Consider the following 25,701-nt stretch of genomic DNA (forward strand, 5'->3'; position numbering starts at 1 on the left):
TGGTAGCACTGAGATCTGCCACCGTGGAGAAAACGGTTTTAAGTAATGAACACTTTTTTTAAAATTTTAATTTCTTTTTCTTTACTTTACATCTCAATTACATCCCCATCTCCCTCCTCTCTTTCCAGTGGGCCACCAACCAGGGAGACAAACATCTTTTAACAGAAAGGCTAGCTAAAAGAATTCCACATCAAGTGATGGTTGAGTATACAAGACTGCCCAAAGTCATTTACTGATCTGATGTCACTTCAACTCTGAGCACCACGGAAAGCTGTGTGACCTTGGCCACAGGGATTAGTGGATGCTGGGTTCTGGGTGCAGCACTACCCTCCAACCCCTCTCTATGACTTCAGGGCACTTGCCATGTCTGCCACAGCTTCGGAGGAATAGTCTCTCTGGGCTGGCTACCAGAGTGGTAGATTCTAAAGAGTCAGTTTTTCTCCCAGACAAGTGCTGTATCAATAAAGCTGGAGAAATGCTGTCGGCATCACATACACAGGTATTTTCTCTGAATACTTGGTGAGCACATTCACTACCCTGCTGTGCTAGGTTTACTGCTTCTTTGAATGCCCTCACCTTCTCTGAGGGGTCAGCAGCAGCTCTGCCTGCAGGTGCCTGGGACTTAGTCTTCTCCAGTCGCTGCATGTGTTCCTTCTGTTCAGTGAAGGCTGCGATCTGGGCCTGGAGAGCTAAGCACTGCAAAGTGAACAGACTGGGGCTGTGGCCTTGGGAACCTGGATGACTGTGATGGCCAGGAAACACACAAGAACCATTCTGAGCACAAGTCCTGACCTCACCTAGGTTTGCTAGGCCCAGCAGTGGTCCTCACTGCAGACCGGCTGATGTGGGTCACCCTACTCCCTCGACAATCAACTTGCAGCTTCATTCTAACCTCCATCAAGGATACTTGTTCCCAATGAGGTCAAAAATAGAATGAAAATGAGGGGGTGTGGATAGTGGTAGTTACACACAAGTAGTCAGCAGACTTTTCACCTCCAAGACTGCATTCAAGACCTCCATGTCAAAGGTTTTAACTGGTAATACAAGGAACTGCCCTTCAGACAAGGGACTTCCACAGCACATCCCCAAGCCCCCTCCCAGATCTCTACTCCACCCATCTACCTTACTACAGCTACCTGCCCTTGGCTCTCCTCAAAAGTCACCTCCTCTGAGACTCCTTCCCAGCTCTGTTAGGCACTTCCTCTCAGAGCACCAAATCACTTATCTGTCTCTTTTTTGTGATTAGGATTCTTGAGGGCAGAGTCCTTTGCATGCCCTTTCGCTAACACAAAGCCAAACTGACTGATATTCAGGAAATATTTGCTTAATATATGCAGGATCAAATAGTGAGAAACAAGTCCTAGAATACTGGCTTTTTTTTTTTTTTTTTTTTTTTTGTCTCTGACCTACCACCCTATTGACATGTAAAAGATAACTGACTGTAAGTTAGACTACCTGGCTGTGTTTTCTAGCTATTAATACTGCCCAGACTCAAAAGGCTGGACAAGCCCCCACAGCCTGGAGGTCTTGTGTTATAAAGCTGACTTAGATAAAGAAGTACCTCATCCTGAAGGAGAGCCAGCTTCTGTTGATGGGCATCCCTCTGCGCGCACACTTCTCGGTATTGCTGCAGGTGTTCATCTCTTGCAGAGGCCAAAAGCTGCTCACACTTAGCCTCCCACTGGCTCTGCAGCTCAGCCTGTGCAAGAGTCAGCTGCCAAGACAGACAACAGCCATGTGTAGTGGGGTGGAGGGTGGTTCCCACTACAACAAAGGAAGCCCATTCTTCATAGAATTCAAAGACCCTTGGCCCATTTAGGTAGAAAACAACTGTTAAAATGGTCTTAATTACTCTGAAAGTACCCTTTTATTCCTTCTTCGGTTCTATGTTGTGATATCAGGGTCTCTCACTGAACCTGGAGCTTGGCTGGCAGGGAGCGCCAGTGATCCTCCTGTCTCCATTATACACAAGTAGCCATACCCAACATTTTATATGGATGCTGGAGATTCAAACGCAAGTCCTCACGCTTGCACAGTATTGGGTCCAAAATGCCCCCCCCCCCAAAACAGCAGAGCTGGAGACAAAGTCCTAAATAGGACTCTGGCTGGGTAAACAGAAACCCTTCTTTAGGCTTTCTTTTGTGGGTTTCTGTTTACCAGGAACCTCCCTTAATCTACCACCAAAGGCCAACTGCCTCAAAGGCCACCTCTGTCCCCCATCAATCCAAACAGCCTATATTAGCTCAAAGACCTCCACCCTGCTGACTGTTACATAACATTTGCTGGCTTTTCCACCATTTTGCTTAGCCCCTAGCCTGGGGAGACAGACACAGTAGTCTGAGCCGAGTAAACCTTTCTGTCTACCCATGGAGTGGTCCAGCTTGGTGATTTCACCCTCACTTATACACAGCAAGCACTCTGACCTACTCAGTCATATCCCCAGACCCAAAGTCAGCATGACTTAAACATTAAGGGGGAATGTCACCTGTTGTCAGGATTTCCACTATTCTCCCAGGTGTGAAAACTCCAGAAGAAACATCTTCCTGAGGTAAGTGGAGGCTATGTGTTCTTTACAGCTTCCTGGTATTGCCAAGAGCCTATTACCTGCTCTGCAGCTGCTTGGTCTGTGGACACCCGAGCCTTTTTCAAGAGCTGCCGAAGTCTGTCCAGTTCCTCCTGGTGTGACTTGCGAATCTCGTCCATCTCTGCCTCCGCCTGGCAGCGCTCCTGAGCTGACTTCTTTTTCCTCTCTGAGAGGTTCTTAGGAACAAGAGAACTATCCTCAGCACTAGTTGGACAGTGTGGAGGGGCAGTGGTCAGTGACCTCAGCGGTCATCTCTAGGAACGATTCCGTCTTAAGCGGCCCCCACACCTTTATATTTTGCATCCCTGCTACTGAGATGAACTCTGACAGGGAAAAGGCAGACAATAGATTCACTGCCATTCTTTTAAAATCTGGGGCAGCATAACTTTAGTGTAGGTACAAGAAGGCAGACACATCTGGCTGGCTGGTGAGAAAATAAATGGACACAGTTATCATAAAAAGCCGTAAGTCATAGTCAAAGATTATAATGATAGTCACTGTTATAGTGTCTGCAATAAGAAAAAACTAAAAACAGCCCTAAATCAGAAGGAACTGCTTTAAAAAGCACAACAAAATCAAAAAGGAACTGGGAAGATGGCTCACTGGATAACTCACTTGCCACACAAGAATGAGGACTTGAGCTCAGACTCTCTACTCCCATAGAGAAGCAGACTTGGTCTCAGCACTCCTATGGCAAAAGAGGAACTGGAGACCAGAGTATCCTCAGAAGCACAGGCCAGCTCAGGACCTCTCAAACAAGATGGAAGGCAGGCCTGACACCTAAGCTTGTCCTCTGACTTTCACCCATGGATGTGCATGCTGTTGCTCTCATGGTATCTCTCTCTTCTGTCACACACACACACACACACACACACACACACACACACACACACACACACACACATTTTAAAGTGATAAAAATCCCAGATAATATTGACCCCTAAAAAGGTATTAGGCATGAATAGCTTTACTAGAGGCTTACTGTAACCCCAGTAACAGTTTCTTCTTTCCATATTAAACTGTTCTAGAACAAAGAAAAAGATAGCAATTGTCTTAGTCAGGGTTTCTATTCCTGCACAAACATCATGACCAAGAAGCAGTTGGGGAGGAAAGGGTTTATTCGGCTTACACTTCCATACTGCTGTTCATCACCAAAGGAAGCCAGGACTGGAACTCAAGCAGGTCAAGAAGCAGGAGCTGATGCAGAGGTCATGGAGGGATGTTCTTTACTGGCTTGCCTAACCTGGCTTGCTCAGCCTGCTCTCTTATAGAACCTAAGACTACCAGCCCAGAGATGGTCCCACCCACAAGGGGCCTTTCCCCCTTGATCTCTAATTGAGAAAATGCCTTACAGTTGGATCTCATGGAGGCATTTCCTCAACTGAAGCTCCTTTCTCTGTGATAACTCCAGCTGTGTCAAGTTGACACAAAACTAGCCAGTACAATTGACCCCTTGTCAACTTGACACACAAAAACATCACTAGTAAGCCTCAACCCTTACAGTCTTATTCATCCCCATTCTAAATAACTTTAAAAGTCCCACAGTCTTTACATATTCTTAAATTTTCAATCTCTTTAAAATATCCATCTCTTTTAAAATTCTAAGCCTTTTTACAATTAAAAGTCTCTTAACTGTGGGCTCCACTAAAACAGTTTCTTCCTTCAAGAGGGAAAATATCAGGGCACAGTCACAATCAAAAGCAAAAGTCAATCTCCAACCGTCCAATGTCTGGGATCCAACTCATGATCTTCTGGGCTCCTCCAAGGGCTTGGGTCACTTCTCCAGCCAGGCCCTTTGTAGCACACACATCATCCTCTAGGCTCCAGATGCCTGTACTCCACTGCTGCTGCTGCTCTTGGTGGTCATCTCATGGTACTGGCATCTCCAAAACACTGCATGACCCCTTCAGTCCTGGGCCTTCATTTGCAACTGAGGCTGCACCCTCACCAATGGCCTCCCATGGCCTCTCACAGTGCCAAGCCTCAGCTGCTCTGCGTGACCCCTTCATGCCTTCAAAACCAGTACCACCTGGGTGACCCTTACATATTACCAAGTCCTGCTGCAGCAGGAGTACAACCTTGGCCATCTCTCTGGAACACATCCTCTTTGTGCTTTCAGAAAACACTTCCCAGAAGTTGTCACCTCAATGATACTGGTCTCTTCTTAATCACCGCTAATTTCTTAGCTCCAGCTAACCAGCATCAATAGTCCCAGTAATGCAAAGGTTTTGCTTTAGTAGTTCTGGTATCTTGTTAATCACAACTGATTCTTCAGTCCCAGCTAACCAGAACCACATAATAATCAAACTCCAAAATAGCAATGTCCCTTGAAAAGTCTTTAATTTTCCCTCTGAAACTTCACAAGCCAGGCCTCCATCTTCTGCACTGTTCTCAACATTATCTTCCAAGCTCCTACACAACATCCGACAGAGCTCTTAACAACGAATGGATCTTCAAGCCCAAAGTTCCAAAGTCCTTCCACAGTCCTCCCCAAAACATGGTCAGGTTGTCACAGGAATACCCCACTCCTGGTACCAATTTGTCTTAGTCAGGGTTTCTATTCCTGCACAAACATCATGACCAAGAAGCAGTTGGGGAGGAAAGGGTTTATTCGGCTTACACTTCCATACTGCTGTTCATCACCAAAGGAAGCCAGGACTGGAACTCAAGCAGGTCAAGAAGCAGGAGCTGATGCAGAGGTCATGGAGGGATGTTCTTTACTGGCTTGCCTAACCTGGCTTGCTCAGCCTGCTCTCTTATAGAACCTAAGACTACCAGCCCAGAGATGGTCCCACCCACAAGGGGCCTTTCCCCCTTGATCTCTAATTGAGAAAATGCCTTACAGTTGGATCTCATGGAGGCATTTCCTCAACTGAAGCTCCTTTCTCTGTGATAACTCCAGCTGTGTCAAGTTGACACAAAACTAGCCAGTACAGCAATGTACCCTGATATTAAAACTTTAATCACTGAACTTTTAAATAATATATGACTCAAAGATAGCAGGCTAGGGAAGTGAGCTGAAGAGACAGCTCAGCAGTTAAGAGAGTGTGCTGGTCTTCTAAAGGACCTGAGTTCAGATCCCAGCACCCATGTTGGGTGGCTTACAACCACTTGCAACTTTAACTCCAAAATATCTGACACACTCTTTTGGTTTCCTGAGGCACCCATATATATATATATATATATATATATACACATATATACACACACACACACACACCCATACACAAAATAATAGGAATGAGGGATTTTTTTGTTGTTGTTGTTTTTCTTTTTCTTTTTAGAGACAAAGTTTGACTATGTAATGTTGGCTGACCTGGAGCTCATTATGTGGAGGAGGCTGGCCTTGAATTCAGACAGATTCATTGGTCTGCTGCCTGAGTATTGAGACTAAATGCATGTACTGTTAAACACAAGGTCTCATGATGTAGCCCTGCCTGGCCTAAGACTCATTATATAAATAAGACCAAGGGCCTCAAACTCACAGAGGTTCACCTGCCTCCAGAGTACTGGGATTAAAGGCATGCGTCATCATGCATAATAAATCTTTAAAAAAGAAAAAGGAGAAGATTAAAATTTAAAAAAAATATCAAGATGGAAAAATGTTAGCAATGTTTATGGCTGACAAAAGATTAATACTCTTAATAGTTCTATAGGAAAGAGGATAAAGAACTCCAAAACAGAATTCACTGGAGAAATAATAGGAATGAAATATATGAAAGCTTTATGACTAATAAAAACACATAGTTGCTGGGCATGGTGGTGCACACTTTAATCCCAGCACTCAGGAGGCAGAGGCAGCAGCTGGAGGATAACCTGGTCTACATTACTCCAGGACAGCCAGAACTACATAAAAGACCCTGTCTAAAGAACCAAACACACACACACACACACAAAACAAATAGCTATTCAGCCTAAGGAGGTCCTCAGCAGTTTGAAATGAAAAACTGGAAACATAAACACCCATTGATCCAGGTCAGCTGCACAGGAGGCTAACAGTAGGCCACTGAGCAGCAGTAATGGGTACAGTGTCTTCAGCACTTTCAAAGGCATTTAATATGAGCTCAGTATTGCTTACAAATGCTATCAGCACATTTGTATACAGAGATATGCAATAACCTACTGCCCTGAGGGCTAATGTGTTGTCTATAGTTGTTATTTATAACCCATACAATTAGAGAAGCAATTAAAAACAACTTTTTAATTTTATACTTCTCTGTATTGTTTACATTTTTCTCTAATACATTCATACTATAACCATTTTAAAAGAAAAACAAAATGGTTTACTAATCAGCTACGCCTGCACTTGGGGCCAAGAGAAAGTTGGCTTTGGAATTTACCTTTTCAAGGGAGGTCTTCTCAGCTCGGAGGTCAGTCAGCTCTTCCTCCAGGGATGTTACCTTGAGCTCCAGCTGCCGCCGGCTCTGCTTTTCACTTTTGAATTTGGTCTGTGTTTGCTCAGAGGCTTCTCGGAGCTCTAGGAGAGAGAAAGGAGACATGATCGTAGAACCAGAGATGCAGTGGACAATGTGGCATCCCAGGAGCTCTTTCAAAGTTGCACGCTTTAATCGCCCAATCCCACTGCATAAGTGAGCCTTCCCGGCCTGCAGTAAGGATTAGCAAGCCCTGCACTGACTCTGTTGTCCATCCATGTTAAACATGGAAAGGGTAACTTCTATATGTATACACCTTCTGCGCAAGCAAAGTGAGAGAATGGTCTCTGATAGTCAGGGACCACCTTCATTCCATGTCCATCGCTAAACGACCACATGGGTGTCTTGTTGAGCAGAGCTCAGAGCTCACAGCCCTCTCGCTGCATGGCTAGGACTCTCAGCCTTCTTGGTAGTTAGGACATTTAACCAAGAATTTGCTTTCAAAATATTCCTTCTCAAATAAGGTTGGGGGTGGGGTTATATTTTAATTTAATATGCTAAAACTAACTCTTGAAGTAACTGTCACAAGGAACTGTCAGGAGAAACCAGAAAAGCAGAAGTGAAATATCTACAGGTGTTATAGAATATTTGATCATACTGTGAACCCTGAGATTGTGTTACGTACTGGAAAAACCCGCCCTAGCACACACCTTTAATCCAATTACTTTCTCTTGAATATTGTAAACAGGATTAAATAAAGTCAACCAAGGTCAAGAAGTGGAGCAAACAACCAGTTGACAGGAAGTGAACATAGGATTATTAAGAAAAAAAAAACAGAGAGTAAGAGGGAGTCAGGAGGATGGAGAGAGATGCACAGGAAGTAGAAGGGAGGGACATTGTGAAGGAGGCTTTTTGAGACATCAAGAAAGAGAGGCATTCATTCTGGGACTTGAGCTGAGGAGGAAGGTCAGTTGGGTGCTTTCTCTGCCTCTATGAGCTAGCAGGCTTTTTCTCCAGCATCTGGCTCTTGAGTGTTTATTGTTAAACTTGAGCAATTGAGATTTTGTTGAAAAAACAACATCCATTCTCTCTGCTGCAGCAGCCTCTGTTCCTGCCCATGGTCCCAGTTGCCTTGCACACAGGTTTCTCTACCGAGACATGAGGGAACATGCTGGCATTCACAAACTTCTAGCTAGTCAGCATGTCTTCGTCACTACCCTGTGCCAAGCACTGAAGTAACCCTCATATGGAGGAAAGGATTTTACAAGGAGTACATCACTGTCCTTGACCTTCAGGACTTGTATTCTAGTGGGAAGAATAGATTTATAAATGATGCTTATCAAAGGCTACCTTGATGATCAGAATAATGCACCTAAGAGATAAAGGGTTTAAAGAAAGACCAGATGGTCTAGAACAAGCTGGGGAACTTGTGAGAGGCAGATTTTAGAGCGGATTGGAGATACTATGATGGCGAGCTTGCCAAGTGAGCACACCCTCTAAACACAGCTATTCCAAGAAAACACAATGAAAAGCAAAACAGATGGGCTAGCGGAAGAGCGGTCAGCAGAGTGGTCAGTAGGGTTGTGCTTACGGCAGAGCTCTGAGCCTCCAGTCCAGGCTGCAGCACTGCAATCCAGGAAGGAGGAAATCTCCAGGAAGGAGGAAATCTCCAGGAAGGAGGAAACCACAGCAGGAAGTGCTTCTTTCTTCACAATCCACCAAGTTATGACTCAGGATTTCCTCCCACAGAGAAACAGTGCGACTCATCAAGTACTACTGAATTTCTGAGGGAGAGCTGTCTTCCCGTCCATGTAAAACACCTGAGGAGTTTTTCTACCAGTCCCCCTTGAAGCTCAGTCCTTCACGAGTGCCATGAGCATTAGGCCGAAGGGAAGGAGAGGAAGGATGCCATTTAACTCAAGTTTAAATGGAGCCATGCTGCCGTTCTCCTCTGAGAGCTTACCCGAGAGGTCAGCCTGGAGCCTGGTGACGTGGCCCCTGAGAAGATCTGTCTCCTTCAAGTTGTCTGTCAGCTGCAACTGCAATTCTGTCTCCTTCTTCTGGTGAGCCGTCATTTTCAGCTGCAGGTGAGACACCTGTGCAGTAGCTGCTGCTAACTCTTCTGTTACCTTGGCCTGCACAGTGACAAAGGGCACCATCACTTTAGATGTGGGCATTCCATGTGCTGATTCAACCTCCTGTAACTCTAAGCTGACAGGACTGAAGGGAGGAAAGGATACCTTCCACCTGCACTGGACTAAAATCATACCTCGAAAGTGCACAAGGTCTCAGGCTGAATTCTGTTGCAGAAATGCCTTATACCTAGTAAGTACTCCACAAGCCAATGTGGTGGTACACAGCTGAAATCCCAGCACTTTGGAGGCTGAGGCAGGAGGATAAGGAGTTCCAGACAAGCCTTTGTTATGTAAAAAGACTGTTTCAAAAGCAAATATCCGAGAAACAAGCACTATAAGAGATGACAAAAGTTTGTTTTAAGGCTGTTCAATGCAGCATTAAGTTGTAAGAGAATGCAAAACTAACACAAAACACTGAAAAGACTTAAGCAAAATAGGAACCATGTATCCGTATGCTATCAACATTATATATTTGAAAAGAACACTCAGTGGCGTGGAATACAGCTGGAACCTACTGCTAAATGAAGAATATAAGTAGATTATCAAATAGTATGTTAAATATTATTCTGTTTTTGTAACATGGTCTGTATGTAAAGAACTTTCGGGTATTTTGCACCAATAGCCAATCTACAGAGAACCTGAGTGCTTTCAACTTTCTTCTTGCTGATTGGATTATATTTTACATGAGTCTTTCAAAATGATTTGTCACAAATTCTTTAAAAAGATAATGTTCTATTGTTCAATTTTTAAAAAAGACTTTAAACAGTGACAAACCCCATTTTATCCAGTTCTGTATTGCCTCATTCTGATAATCATAGAGAAATATTTTTTTTCAGGAGCTGGCAAGATAGCTCAGTGGGTAAAGATGCCTGTTGCCAAGACCGACAACCTGAGTTTGATCTCCAGGACTCATATGGTGGGAAGAGAAAATTGATACTGGAAAGTTGATCTCCACATGTGCACTGTAGTAAATGCATACCCACATATATATATATGAACACAAATATATAAATAAAAATGTAGCAAAAGACATATGCATTCAAATTCCCATTTGTATAAAGTGATTCTTTATATACATACTGAGTCTTCACACATTCCAGATAAAACAGCAGATATGTTATATATTCTTCAATAGTACATATGGGTCTTCTCCCCTCCCCCCCCTTTTAAAATCTGAATCATATTGTAGTGTGTGGATGTGAGGTAGTTTATTCTGTATTGTAGCACACATGGAGTGTTTGTTGTCTTTCTCATCATACCTGTGAGCATTTCAGCTCCATTGTATGCAATGATCCCCTCAGTATGCAAGAGCCTTTTAGAATATTTCTAGATGCAGAACTGCTAGATCAGAGTAAATCCATGTGAAATTTTGTATATTGTTAGTTTTCTTCCATCAGGAACATATTCTACATGTTTCATCACCCTTTAACCAAAAGTTCAATCAAGCTGATGAGAAATAGCATTTGTGCCACCTAACACTTCTATGCTAGGCAAGCACCAGCTGAAAGAGCCCAGATGTCCTCAGGGACCGTGTGATGGAGGTGAGGTGACTGAGGACTCTCACAGGGTATTCTGAGCACCAGAGATGATGACAACAATGATGACGGACAGTCACAAAAAGCCAGCTACTGCATCCGTTCCCTTGAACTGCCGCTCCACAGCACACAAACTCAGACGTCGCAAGGCAGTGTGGGGGTGCTCTGTGGGGATCAGGCTTGCTTCTGTGGTTGGGATGACTTCCCTATGCTGTGATATTGACACCACGATTCCCTCTACATTGTTGCATGTTTTAGTGCACAGTTTACAGCTGTCTACTTTCTTCTGTTATTTGTAGCTTCTGATGGTATTCACTGTGCACACATGGTACTTATTGCTGGGACTGAGGCTATATCTCAGTAGCGGGACACTTGCCTAGCATGTACTAAGCCCTAAATTCAACCCCTAGAATCACATATACAAAAAACTGTCTATTCCTTGCCTTATTCCCAAATATTTTATCAACTTTCTAGCTTCAATTTAAAGTCTGGTATTTTGGCTCCCCTAAAGGTAAAGGAAATGAAACAAATGTGTATGACTTAAAAATAACTAGGCCACGAATCTGAGAGTATAAATGACCTTTACAGTAAGTGTGAAAGCTTGAGTACAAATGGTCCCCATAGACTCCTGTGTTTGAATGCTTGCCCCATAGGGAGTGGTATTATGAGGGGATGTGGCCTTACTGGAATGGGTGTGGCCTTGCTGGAGGAAGTGTGTCAATGTGGGGGCAGGTTTTGAGGTCTCAGAAACTCAAGTCAGTTGTCTCTTGCTGCTTTTGGAGCAAGAACTTCTTAGCTCCTCCAGCACCATGTCTGTCTGCACACAGACATGCTTTTCCACCATGATAGCCAGCCCCAATTAAATGTTGTCCGTTGTAAGAGTTCCCATGGTCACAGTGCCTCTTCACAGCCATAGAATACCTAAGTAAGCATTTAGATTTTTATTTTTATCTAGAATCTCCAGAGTGGGCTTCATCTTCCTAACACAGAATAAAGAGTAAAGTTTACTTGCTATTCTACCTCACACAGCCCATGAAAAATGAACTAACATAGAACTCAGACAGCTTTGAACCTCTGTGTAGCTTAGAGAGTTCACCAATTAGAGCAGAGCCCCTATCAAGACCTTAAAGACACATCTTGTCTAAAAGGACAGAATAGGGGACTCTCAAAAGTGCTTCCCCACAATTTCTTTTAAAGTGGCATCTCACTGTTTAGCCCAGACTGGCCTCAAGTTAATGATCCTCTTACCCCAGCCCAAATGCTAGGATTGCAGGCATGCACTGCTATGATCAGCTTCAAACATTTCTATCTCAGATTCTTACCTACAAAGGCCTAGTATAGAAGCATAAAAATACTCCCACACAAATGCATGCCCTTACTCAAAGACGACAATAATATATTAACCATGGTTATCTTTGAATGGAAGGATTATAGGTAATTTCTATGTTATGGGTATTTTATTAGAATGAACAGATCCAACTTTTGTAAATTAGAAAAGAGTACATGTTACTGTGTGTGTGTATGAAGCTATTTATAGACATGATCATATTTTTAAAATTGTCAGGGATAGCAATGTCCAGAAGGAAAGGAAGTCAGCAGAAACCGACATGGTAGTGGGAAGACTCTCTGGTTCCTACTCTGGAACAATGTCCACGGTTGAGGTGGAGCTAGGAAACCCAGCAAGGATTCAAAGACAAGAAAGCACTGACTCTAGAAGCAGAAAGCAGCATCAGCAGAGACACACGCTGGTGTGAGAGGACGGGGCTGAGAATGAAGCCCTGAGCAAGTGCTTTCTTCCTTCTGGGCCGGCCAGGATTTGTTCTTTTTAAAGTAAGCCCATGAAGCCCAGCTCCTCTAACTGGTCTCCCACTCTGGATCATTACTTTATAAGAAAACTGATTTTTACATAGCTCACTTACCAAATATTCCTTGAACACTTAACCATATTTCCTGAGCAATGCTTGGCAGCAGAAATCTGCCTCCTGAAAGGAACTGCTGTTCTCCCTTCAAGAGAGGTCGCAGGGAGAGTGCTAGAGTAGATTAAAGCTGGTGCACACCTTCAACCCCAGCACTCTGAGGCAGAGGCAGGCACATCTCTTCAAGTTCAAGGCCAGCCTGGTCTACATAGCTAGTTTCAAACCAGCCAGTGCTATGTAGTGACACCCTGACTCAAACAACAAATGTTTAAAAAGTAAATCATCCAGGGATAGTGGCATACATCTGTAATCCCAACACTTAGAAAACTGAGAGGGAGGCTGGAGAGTCTGAGGCTAGCCTGGGCTACATTCCAAAACCTGGACTGAACAAACCTGGGCTACACAGTGAGAACTTACACAAATAAATAAGAAAAAACAACTACCAGGGGACACTAAAGGTGTAAAACGTCTCACTGAAATAATGATGATCAGTGGAATACATGGTACCCTAGTCATCAGCTGGGAGGATCCCTGGGGCACATCTAGACTCTAGAGGGCACCAGGCAGGTGTGAGCTGCAGTTCTGCCATGGATCTTCTCCTGTTGTTTAGCTATTATACATAGGGCACTGCTAGGCTCAGTGCCAGACACCTGTTGAGTTTTAAAATGCAAAACCACAAGTGGATTAGCAAGCTAAGTAAGAGCCTGATAAACTCTGACTCATAGACCAATTGGAGCACTACTTGTTTTGGGAATAAAGTTTTATTGGAACATACTTGTGACTACATGTACATACAACAGTGATATCCAACATGGAGGTCACATATTGAACTTAGGTAAAAACAAAAGTATCCAGATGCCACATCCAGAGACTATGACAAGAGACTATGACTTGGCAGGTACTAGAATACAGGAGAGCTTTGGAAAAGTTTTATCTTGGTCGCATATAGTAAGTTAGATGAAGCTTCAAAATATGTAGTTCTGATCAAGTTTCTCAAGGGATTCTGAGGTAGCTAAACCTCTGTTGGGATGTCTCTGGTCTATAGACTATGTTATAGTCACCATTTTATCCCTGAATAGTACCAATGCGGAAAAAGAGTATATTTGGGTTACCCCAGTAGGCCTGCAGTAGGGAAGATAAAGGAAAAGGAGAGGAAAAACAAAGATAAAACTAGAGACAGGAGACATACTCATAAGGCACATTTCATGGAGAACAATGAAGTTCCAGGCTGTTGACCATGACCAGGTCATTAGTAGATAGCCACAACAATGAATGCAGTCGCAGTGGGAAAGAAACAGTAATGAAACAGGAGGAGGTTGTGCAGGGCAAGGCACAGCTCACTGGATGATACCTGGTTGTCTTAATTACTGTTCTATTGCTGTTAGAGGGGGGAAAAGCATTTCACTGAGGGCTTCCTTACAGGTTCCAAGTATCAATCCCCAGTCATCGTGGTAAGAAGCATGGGAGCAGGCAGGCAGGCAGGCAGGCAGGCAGGCAGGCAGGCAGGCAGGGTCCTAGAGCAGTGGCTGAGAGCTCACATCTGATCCACAAGTTATAGGCAGAGAGAGCAAGACCCAGCCTTCTGTGGGCTTTTGAAACCTCAGTTACACAACTCCTCTAACAAGGCCACACCCCTAGCCCTTCTTAAAAGGTCCATCAACTGGGAACCAAACATTTAAATGTATGATTGGGACCTGTAAGGGCTATTTTCATTCAAATCACCAGTCACAGGCCAAAGATATTACTAACAGCACATTGTGGTTAAGCGAACACAGATAGCTTAAACCATAAATAAGAGATCCTTATTATCAGAATACAAGAAAGCATGTCAACACTACAAGCTACAGTGTCCATTCTGTTCAATTTTGCTTAAGATTTCATGAAAAAACACAAGATAAAAGCAACGATTTCCCGGCTGAAGAGTGATAACCCAAATAAGGAGTCTGTTCTGGATAGTGTCCAGTAGACAAGAAGAAGAAAACTGGGCTCTAGAAGTAGCTGATCTCAATCCCAAGACTCACTAGCACATTTCTCAGTGCTTTTCAGAGGTTAAAATTTGTCCATCTGAAAGGACTACAGGAATTCATCACCCCTGCCTTCCTTACTTGTTTATTTATTGTGGCAGGAGCTTGCGTAGCTCAAATTTTGGCTTCCAACTTTGTGCCTAACAGAGAATGATCTTGAACTCCTGATACTCCTGTGTCTACACCCCATGCTCTAGGACTATAGGTGCCTGTCACTATGTCCAACTCTTACTGTTTTCCTTTTGTTTTGTTTCACACTATGTAGCTTTGACTGGCCTAGAATTTGCTGTGGAGACCAGGCTAGCCTTGAATTCACAGAGATCTGTTTGTTTCTTTATCTCAAATAACAGAACTAAAGGTATATGGCACCTCACCTGGCATTGTATTCTTTAAGGCAATGTCTCACTATGTAGCCCAGCCTGGCCTGGTACTTGCTATGTATCCCAGCGTGGACTAACAACAATCCTTTCTCTTGACCTCCCAATGCTGGGATTACACACATGCACCACCTGACTGGCTCCAAAGTCGCACTTTAAAATGCTTTTGTCAGACCAAAATGAATAACATACTAAATACAGACAAAGGAGCAAATTAGACAGTCTAAAATTCCACTAAGAACATATACATGTTACATGGCATAACAGAAATTTTCTTTTGATTCTTGTAACTATAAGAATCTCACCATTATCAAATTATTAAGACAGGCAATTGGACTTTTTTCTTTTTGTTTTCTTTTTTCTTAAAGAAAGGATCTTACTATGTAGCCAAGGCTGCTGTTGAACTACAGATTCGCCCACATCTGCCTGTGAGAACCTGGGGTTACAGGCATGAAACAGTACCCCTAATTCAATCATTGTTTTTGAGTCAACTTATTGTAGAACATTTAGTAAAACAGATCTAGAGGTAATTAATACATGAAAATCTGTTGAAGGATTTCCAGGTCTCTTCCCAAAGATGGCAAATATCCTGCTGCACAGAAACTGGGAAGTTCTTTTGTAGGACTATTCCACACCTCAATGCATCCCGACATGGGCCTTCCTCGGCCCAGTGATTTTTACCTTCTCTTGTTCAGCATGCAATATTCTTGCCTGTGTGTTTTCTGTGGCTGTTTGAAGCGAGTTGTTCCTCTTCTCCATCATCAGGTTACTCTGCTCAACATATCTGAGGCAGAAATAAAGGCAAAGAAAACATTCACGAAGCATTGAATGTTTGACAGGTACAAGGCCCTCAGTTCTCACAACATTGCTCTACACCTCCATCAGAATCAATGTGAATGGAGCTGGAGAGAAGGCTCCTAGGTTAAGAATCTTAGATGTTTTTTGCAGAGGACCCTGGTTTAGTTCCCAGCATCCACATGATGGCTCACAACCACACAGAACTCCAGGTCCAAGGGATCCAGCTCTCTCTTCCAGGCACTACACACACATGATGCACAGATAGCAAGCCAAATATCCATATGAATTTTCTATTTAATTTTTAAAAGGCCAAATAACAATCTAAAACCACATTGCTTTCCTGAGACCTGCAGAAATTAACCAAGCTATCTGCAGTGACCAAGGAAGGAGGTAGCAACCTGGGTCACATATTGAAGAGAGACATTCACAGGGTGCATGTTAATGGGAGATGGGGAGAAAAGAAAAAAGGGGTAAGACTCTCAGGGGAAAGAAGAAAAGAAGCACTCCTCCAATCCTCTCACGTTAGAGACAAAAAACACTGGATAGTGAAACACTGAAGTGAAACTAGTTCCGTTTACCTTTCTACCTTCCACCAAGCCCAGAAGGACCCTCTAAAAGCTATAAAATATGCTTTATTAAATCAACGAGGCTCTGTTTGAGTTCTGGTTGATAAAATAGCCTACACAGAAAAGAGAAGAGAGGACACAGTTTTCTACCTAACAACCATTTTCTGAGAAAGCTAGGCCTGCAGACATATACAAAATATCCAAAGCCACACAATAAATGAAGTGCAGGGCTGAAAGTCAACAGCAGTTGGGTCTTACACCAACCACAGCCACCTCAGCCTTTGTACTGAAGATGAACAAGTAATTCACACAAGGAGCAGAAACGGAAATGGTTGAAATACATGGGGTGGGAAACAGGTTGCAGCTCAGAAGTATCCCATACTCAGTATGAGCAAGGTGCTCGGGTTCAAAAACAAAACAACAAAGTGTAGAGAGGAGAATTGTAACTAATATACTCCCCTCAACAGTGTGCATTATAGTGGATGAACGTACAATAAACTCTTTGCCCACCGTCCCCAGCCCTGCCTCGCCCTGCCATTACCTCTGGTTGCGTTCAATGAGGTCACTAATCTTGTCATTCTGCTCTTCTATCCGACTGCTTTTCTCAAGGAGCTCCTGCTTCAGTCTCTCATTTTCCTAAATTCAAATAGACAACATGCAAGGTAAGTGCCTTAAAAGTGCCCACTAAGTCAGGAAGCATCTACATAGTTCCATTTCCTCTCCACTCTCTGCTTCCTGGTTGTAGCTGCAATGCGACCAGCCACTTCGTATTCTGCTGCCGTATCTTCCCTGCCATGGTAGACTGGATCCCCAAAACTGTATAGCAAAACAGCTTGAACCCACAAATGGCCTTGGGAAACAAACACTAAAACTTATTTTCCCAGAGATGTAACTGTTAAAGTAGCAAATCATACTGGCTGGATTATAATCACTAGGCTAGATAGGCTGAGGACTGATATGGTCATAAAATGAAAGGAGAGTTTAAAATAGGCCTAAAAAGCATGTGGTTTTTTTGACTACATAAGTCATACTGCTATGTAGCATGTAGAATATAGAATAATATACCTTAATAAAATATAGTATCTAGTATAATACAGATACTTGTGGTTCTGTAATGCCACCCATAGGCTCATATGTTTAAATACTTGAGCACCAGCTTGGGGTGGACTGGCAGTGGAGTGCAATTAGAGGAAGTGGGCCCCTGCGGCTGTTCCCAGCCAGGTTCCACTTCCTGTTGGCTCTCTGCTCACTGAGTCCAGTTGTCTCCACTCCACTACCACTCCTATCTGCCACCCTGGGCTGCGTGCTCTCAGACTAGGAAGCAAGAGAAACTGCTCCCTTAAGTTGTTTCCTGTCAAATATTTGGTCATAGCGACAAGGAAAATAACTAAAATGAAAGATAAGCCACAGAACCAAAGTAAGCCATAATGGTTTTCCCAACTCCAGGTCTCATCACATGCTACTTCTGGGGTGTGGGGACAGGTTTACGGGTAGCACATCTGAGGAGGGTGTGTGGACAAGCCCTCCAGGCTGTCGTGCTCTCCCTCCTCCTCACCTGGATGATGCGCTGGATGTTGCTCATAATCATGCTTGTTTCCATTGTGACCGACATGCTAGGAAGAAGCATGGAGTTGCCAGAGCTATGCTTCTGTAACTCCTCCACCTGCGAAAGGGAAGCCAAGAAGGCTGTGAGCATGTTTTAGTGGAGAATACAAGTCACCCAGGACCAGTCATGCTTCTAAGAGAGCTAAGACATTTCTGAAACAATATCTAAATGTAAACTTATTTTCTCTGCTAAATCAATCCCAAAGTAAAGATGATATCTCTTCTAGGGAAATGACCAAGGACCGTGAATATGGGAAACCAAGGAAAAGTGTTCTTACAGCTGTGGCTGCTCCCATTTACATCCTATGTGTTGCCTACTTCCTGTATCCCCCCTTTTAACATTTTAATTTATTATCTCTTTTTAAAATTAAAAAACCATGTTTCTAGATTTATTTATTTTCTTTTATGTGTCTTGTATGTATGTGCCTGGTTCATCCGAGATGAGAAGAAGATATCAGGTCTCCTGGAACTGGAGTTATGAATGACTGTGAGCCACCATGGGGGTGCTGGGACTTGAACCTGGGTCCTCTGCAAGAGCAGCAAGTGCTCTTCATCATTGAACTGCCACCCGAGCCTGCTATTATTTCCATATTACAATTTCACACATCTAAACAATGTGTCTTTATTGTGTCTCTCTATTATCATGTGCTCATATGGTATGTGTGAGTATGGACATGTACACACACCTGTACCATGGCACAGGGACGGGAGTCAGAGTGTAATGAACAAGAATTGGTTCTCTCTTGAGAAATTTCAGGAATCAAACTCAGGTCACTGTGCTTGTTCAGCAAGTGCTTTTACCTGCTGAGCCATCTCTGGCCCAACAGCCCCATTTTCAACAGAGTCTAAGCTCTAACTCGGTCACCTTAGTCATGAGGTGATCCATTTTATCAGCCACTTTGTTGACTGCCATTCGAATTTCAGTGTTGTGTTGCCGGGCTTCAGTCATGAGAAAGGACATCATGTCTCCTGATCCTAAACAGACATGAAAAGGAACTTATAAACCTGGAAAGAGAAAACTATGTATGGAAAAGTCAAGGGCAGTTTTAGCAGAGCAAAGAAGGGGCCATGTATGAGGAAACATGATAGGTGATTTCACACTGTCAGGAGAAGCACAGAACAGGCAGTAGAGACTAAAGGACTCCCAAGCTAATAATAACTAACTTATATTTCTGCAAAATGCTTCAAGAGCTAGAATCTGGTTCAAATGCACACTGGCCCAAGTGTATCCACTCTGAACTGCTATGATCCTGCACTTACATTGTTTCCCCATTCATCCAACTGCATGCCAGGCATTGCACAGGCACAAGGAGAACAGTCATGAATAAATTATGCTTCCATGTCTTAGTGGGCTACAGCTGGGAAACTGACACATAAACAAAGCATTACAACACAGTACTTTAATGCAAGATGGGTAGAGTGGCACATGACTGTAACTCACAAGACAAACAGAAGATTCAGAGTTCAAGATCAGCCTGGGCTATGTGAGATTCTGTCTTAAAAACAATTTTTTGAAGGAGGTGATTTCAAGTGTAGAAAAAAGACCATGCATCAGGTACAAAAGTAGTACCTTAAAAAATAGTATTAACCTTTTGGTGATGAACATATGTAGCTGTGTCGGTGGGAGCAGTGTATGGAGAGGAAATGTCAGGTTGGACCCATGTCAAAGTGTTTCAAAGATGGAGAAGGAACAGGACTCCAGACAAAGGCTGCATTCAGGAAGCCCTTCCCACTGCAGAAATGCAACTTAGGCTGTTGGATAAACTTGTTTCCTCTTGCCACTATCCTGATGCCAAAGTGATTACCAAGCAAAAGACAGGCTGCACACCACAGCAGGAAACCAACACATCCATCAACATTTCATTTGCCTTGTTTACAAAAGACACCTACACTTGCCTAAGTGCATAAAATACACACAAAGTTACCCAAGCAACTGTGAGAGACACTCTCCTATGGACAGAAGTTTAATGACAGACAGCACACTTTATCCTACTTTGTATTGCCTGACATTTTTATTACAGTGAATTACTTTCATAATTTACAATTTTTAACAAAACAGTTTTCATCAGCCACTCACCGCCCACAGCAGTGCCTGCCTCCTCCCAGTACCCTCCAGTGTTTGCTCTTATACTATCAGCTATGAGCTCCTGTCACTAAAGGGCTGGTGGGAGAGCATGGAAGGAAAAACACCCGGAACAGAGGCACAAAGGGCCTCTGAGGGAGATATAAGTGTTCTAAAAATGGATTGTTGTGACAGATGCACAATTCTGAACATTTCCTAAAATAAATAAATAAATATATCCTGGAGTCTGGGAAGATGCTCAGCTGGTAAAAGCTCGGGGACCTGAATATGACTCCTTAGCACCTGTCTAAAAACAATCAAAATAGTTGATCATGGTTTTTACACACCTGTAAGCCCAGCATTGGGGGATGGACACAGGTGATTCCTGAAAGCTCCTGGCTAGCTGGTCTACCTAAAATGGCAGATTTCTAGTTCACTGAGAGACTCAAAACCAATACAGGAAGACATCCAATGCCCTACTCCACATATACACAGGTGTGCATAACTGCACATTCATATATATGCACACACACACACATATATACAATATGTACTATAATGAATGCTCTCTTTGAATTATATATTTGAATAAATCATATGGTATCTAAATTACATATCAATCAAGCTGCTAAAACAAACAATGAAAAGAAAGGGTGGAGAGCTGTTGGAGGAAAACGAAAACAGAATGGGAGGAGGAGAACCCAGCAAGGGTGGAAGATGAAAAACCGGAAGGAGGAAGTTATTCTCTACCTTGAAAGTGGGGAGCCTGGGACAGTGGTGCTGGGTACAAGGGCCGAACAGGCTGCAGCTGGGAAGTAACTGAGGGTGTCTGGGGATATGCATAGGCTTGCACACCTGCATAGGGCTGAGAAAGTGATGAGTTACTTATTTAGTTTCCTGTGATAGAGCAAAGCACATTAACCAGGGAGGAGACTTAAAGCTACTAAAGCTGGAAATGATGAGATCAGGGTTAGGCAACTGTCTATGGGACTTGATGGTATCTGGTCACTCCAGTGCTACCCAAAACCAGAGGAACAGGAATCTTGGGTTGCTGCCCAGTCCTCTGGCAATATGATTTAATGAAATGGGAATTTATTTCCTACTATCAGGCCTATTCTTAAGGAAAACTTATAACTAAGCAAATCCTGTTTAGTTTCTTTTGAAGGAAAAAAAAGGTTATTTTTCAAAGTTCCTAACTAAGCCAGCCAGTTTCTGAGATTTTTCATAATGCTTCTCCCCTGCTAGATTCTTTTTTAATTTAAAGTTGCTTTTTAAAATCTATATGTATGTGTGTCTACATTATCTATGTATGGACAAATATGGGGGGGTTCCAAGCCACCCAATATGGTGGGTTCTTAACAGTTGAGTCATCCATTGCTCAGCCTCTAGATTCTGTTTTGTTTGTTTGTGTTTTCAGACATGGTTTTATGTAGCTCAGGCTGGCCTTAAAATGGCTATATAGCTGAGGATACCCTTGCATTCCTGATCCTCCTGCTTCCAGTCCTTCATGCTGGGATTACAGGCGTATGCCACCACGTACTAGATCCTGCTTATCTGCGTGACCAGAGCTCTTGTTTTTCTGAACTGAAGTATGGCAACTGTGAAAGGAAGATGAAAGCTTTGGGAATCTGCTATATGAGCTAAATGACACAGGCAAATTATATTTGCTGTATTATATGAGCTAATTAATACAGGTGAAGCCCCCAAGAACTGCCAGATTAAGTGCCTGGCACAAGGCAAATAAATGCTCAATAAACAACAACTATCATTTTAAGAACAGTCACTCTTTCCCCATAGAAACACTAGTTTATTTCCAAGAACAATATAACAACCCAAACATTAATTACTAGAAAAAAAAATCTTAGTCTGTGGCAGAGGGATTTTCCACCGTGGGAGCCTTTTCTCAGTTTTGATTCCCCTTATCCTAGTGGAGCAAAGCCTGCCCACCATGGCTCCCACATCTCCACTCAGAATCGCCTCCAGGGTGGGTAGGGCAGGAGAGACAGCTCTTGCTATCCTATGTGTACTAGTGGGAACTTTGCTAGGTGCCAGGCCCAGGCCTTTAATAAGTACTTTGCTTATTCTTGCACTTAATCTTCACAAAAACTTGCAAACAGAAAACTTTGTGTGGTTTTAGAGACAACAGAGCAGTAATTTAGGGAAAGGGAAATGACAAGCTTTGACTTGGAGAACTGCTGCTGTGTAAAAAGGAGAGAGGGATCATCTGTGTTCATATAAGAAGAACATAAATTATATCTCATGCCTAAAAGAGTTTTAAAATACTATTGCTACCTGGGGGCTGGATGTGCTGGTGCATTTAATCCCAGCTCTCAGGAGGCAAGAGGCAAGCAGATCTCTGAGAGTTTGAAGCCAGCCTGATCGTTGGGTGTGTGTGTGTGTTTGTGTGTGTGTTTGTGTGTGTATACCACCAGCCAAGACTACATAGTGAGACCTTCTCTCAAAATAACAAACAAAAAAAAATTAATTAATTAAAAAACAGTTACCTGGAAGTTCTGTGCATTTCCAGATACAGCCGAGTGAGAATCAAGGGACACAGCTTGCATCAAGGCAGCAGAGGGTGTCTGGAGCCCAGAACCAGATGGCTGAGGTGCTAAGACAAATCAAGGTATTTTTACTGTTACCCATCCTTGCTTGTTTTGTCAATGCAAAATCACAACTCTCACCTCAAAGGAGATAAGAGATCATTTATGTTGGAGCCAAGTATGTGCGAGCATGTCATGAAACCAAAGGTTCAGGTTACTCCACATCCCAAGTTCCTACACAGTAAACAGACTCATGAAGTTCTCACAAACCTAGACACTTTAAATACAGTGGTTTAAAAATATCAGGGAGGCATATTCCAGGAAGTCAGGAGATCCATTTATGGCCTCAGATACTATCTGACCACGTTCTTAGCTTTTAGTTGGTAGAGGCTAGTACTCTGTACATTCCAAAGGATTTACCTAATAGTGTTAGGCTACATACACAGAGGGGCAATAAACGGCTATTAAGTGTTGCAGGATGTTTGACACACCGTGAACCTAAGATTGTGTTATTTACTAAAAAACAAAAAACAACAACAAAAAAAAAACCCAAAAGATGGCTTTAGTTGTGGTATGGCCCAGCCTTAGCACACACCTTTAATCCAAGAACTTTCTGCTTGAATACTGTAAATAGGATTAAATAAAAACCACTATTGTTAATAACAGGTCAAGAGGCAGAGCAAGCAACCAGTTGACAGGAAGTGAACACAGAATTAGATAAGAGGGACAAGAGGACAGATAGAGAGATACATAGGAAGTAGAAGGGAGGGGCATTCAGTCTGAAGGAGGTTTTTTGAGATGGTGAGTTGGGAGGAATGAGGGATCATTCCTTCTAAGACATAGCCTGAGAAGGAAGGTCAGCTGTGTGTTCTCTCTGCCTCTGAGTTAGCATGCTTTCACCCCAGCATCTGGCTCCCAAGTCTTCACTGGTCAAATCAAAAGATTGAAACTTTGTTTATCAAACAACTAAGGGTGCTAAAGATAGCCCAAGATAAATTACAACTGGTCTGAACCTGCTGGACCCCTGCCTCTTCACAATTCTTGACGTTCTCATCAGCTAGCCAGCCTTGCAGAAGGTTCAGTGCCATGTGGGGCTCTTTCCAGGAACTTTCCTTCACACTTGTAAGTCTGAACTGGCACCCAACATTCCCATGCTTTAAACCAGACCACTTTCCTCCCAAAGCAGCCCATGGGCAGCCCAGCAAAGGTGGAAACAGTGTTCTCTTGTTCATCTGACTCAGATCCCATCAGCTGACACGAGTGTAAAACAACACATACGGAGATGTCTCAACAGCTGAGCACAGACTTCCTAAAGGGGCAAAGCAACACAGCAGACATACATCTTAGCCTCAAGTGTTCTACTCAGAGACAAACTGACAAGTCTTAGCCCCTAACCCAGGCCCCAGCACTAACAATACTAGTTAATAATCTAAGGAACACAGATGAAAATACTGATTCAACTCAAGGGCCGAGCCTTATCAAGGTTCCTTTCTTACCCTGTGAGGCCATCTGTGGTAATACCGGATGAGCTGGCTGAAGAGAAGGCTGGATAGATGGTGTCACAAGGGACTGCCCAGCTCCTCGCAGAACAGTTGCATCCTGAAAAAAACACAAGGGTTGATCACTATGTGTAGGTTTTAGCTGAAGACAGAGGCTGCCTGTCTCTAACTCGGCTCACAATACAGGATTTCTAGTCAAGAAAGAGGAAGGAAAGGCAGGCAGAAAGCCAGTTGTCAGGGATATGAGTTGTACAAAGGAAGAACTCAATTATGCAAGAGTAAGAGATCTTCTTCCTATAAATCATATCAAATAATTAATATAATCCTACAGAACCACCATCAGCTACCCAACTCTTCCACCAAGCAGTCTCAGACCTCAGAGCACCCACAGAAAACTGGACAGAGCAGAGCAAGTCACTGCACCTCACTAGCATGCTGGCTTGGTCATGTCTGTCCAGGACGCTTGTCCTAAGTCTTTTGTTGTTGTTTGTTTGAGACAAGGTTTCTCTATGCATCGTGACTGTCCTGAAACTTGCTATGGGGACTTGTTGGCCTCAAACTCCGAGATCCTCCTGTCTCTGCCTTAATTGAAAGTGATGAGCTTAAAGTGTGTGTTACCACACCCAGCTGTTAGCTCTCACTATTAAAAGATTCTTAAAAATTCATAAAACCAAAACTGTTAACTCTGAGCAAAGCTGCCCTGTATTCCTGCTTCAAGCAAAGACAAGATGTCATATGACATGAGTCATATGACTATAATTTGCTGTGCTGTGGTTCAAGGGCTGTCATCTCTGGATTATTCTTATACTTTAGAGCTTTCCCCAGCACCAAATATTGTCTTCTGGGAAAATAAGCCCACTTTTTGATAATTACTGAATTCTAAATCAACTTAAATGTCTATCAGGAGAGTAAAGGGAATTATGGTAGAGAGAAGGCCACCTAGTTGTCTTTAAAGCAATACACTTTACATATATTATTGACATTCACATAGGCATTTATGATATAACATTAAGTTTAAAAGTCAGTTTATAAAGCAATATATAAGGAAAATACCCCTTTTCTAAATATATTCTTTCATTATAAATTTTAATTATTATGCAATAAAGTAACTTTTAGTTTTTAATTAATTATATTTAAATTTTAGTTAATTATATATAAAAATAATTTTAATGAACTATATTATTCAAATTTCATTTATAGAAACCAGGAAGACAATTACAAAACAGTAAGCTTCCATTTAAAATGTTATATTTTACATCTTTCCGGGGGGTTGGGGAGGACAATACTCTAAAATATAAAGCCTATTTCAGAGCATATTTTATATCTTTTTTCATTTTATATCAAATGAAAAAAATCTCAAAAGTCAATCAATCATATATTTCAGTTCACTTGAGAAAGAATTGTTTTATCAGTAACAAGTTAATCATTGAAAAAGGCTTAAGTTACTTTATATTCTTATGGATTAAAAATTTAGATCTAAATAAATAAAAAATAATCATATTTCTGAAAGTCATAATGCTATGCTTTTAAAGTACAAAAATGAAGATGCTTTTCCTTTGTATGTGTGTGTTTATGTGTTCATGTATGTATATAGGGAGGGTACACTTGTGTCCTTATGTATATGCTGAGGTCAGAGGTCAGCAATGGGTTCACTTTCTATGTTAATTTTGAGTCAGGGTTTCCC

The 25,701-nt window shown here is 42.6% G+C and overlaps 1 protein-coding gene across 4 annotated transcripts in view; it reads right to left on the minus strand.

The window, feature by feature from the left end:
- The window catches only part of Fkbp15 (FK506 binding protein 15), a 60,255-nt gene that overhangs the window by 4,992 nt on the left and 29,562 nt on the right, over positions 1-25,701 (minus strand). For 2 of the 4 annotated variants that reach the window (NM_001045528.2, XM_006538034.4), the window contains exons 13-24: positions 24,015-24,117; positions 22,480-22,586; positions 20,726-20,840; positions 18,779-18,888; positions 17,864-17,971; positions 16,850-16,944; positions 15,626-15,728; positions 8,921-9,092; positions 6,925-7,061; positions 2,605-2,760; positions 1,562-1,714; positions 577-696 (exon numbers count right to left, since the gene is read on the minus strand). In NM_001045528.2, coding sequence (NP_001038993.1) covers positions 577-696; positions 1,562-1,714; positions 2,605-2,760; positions 6,925-7,061; positions 8,921-9,092; positions 15,626-15,728; positions 16,850-16,944; positions 17,864-17,971; positions 18,779-18,888; positions 20,726-20,840; positions 22,480-22,586; positions 24,015-24,117 — 1,479 coding nt within the window. Of the gene's footprint in view, positions 1-576; positions 697-1,561; positions 1,715-2,604; positions 2,761-6,924; positions 7,062-8,920; positions 9,093-15,625; positions 15,729-16,849; positions 16,945-17,863; positions 17,972-18,778; positions 18,889-20,725; positions 20,841-22,479; positions 23,828-24,014; positions 24,118-25,701 lie in introns of all 4 variants that reach the window. The other 2 variants (NM_001355385.1, XM_030253627.1) reach the window with 2 other exon arrangements.

Source organism: Mus musculus, chromosome 4, assembly GCF_000001635.26.
Source record: "Mus musculus strain C57BL/6J chromosome 4, GRCm38.p6 C57BL/6J".
Classification (NCBI taxonomy): Eukaryota; Metazoa; Chordata; class Mammalia; order Rodentia; family Muridae; genus Mus; species Mus musculus.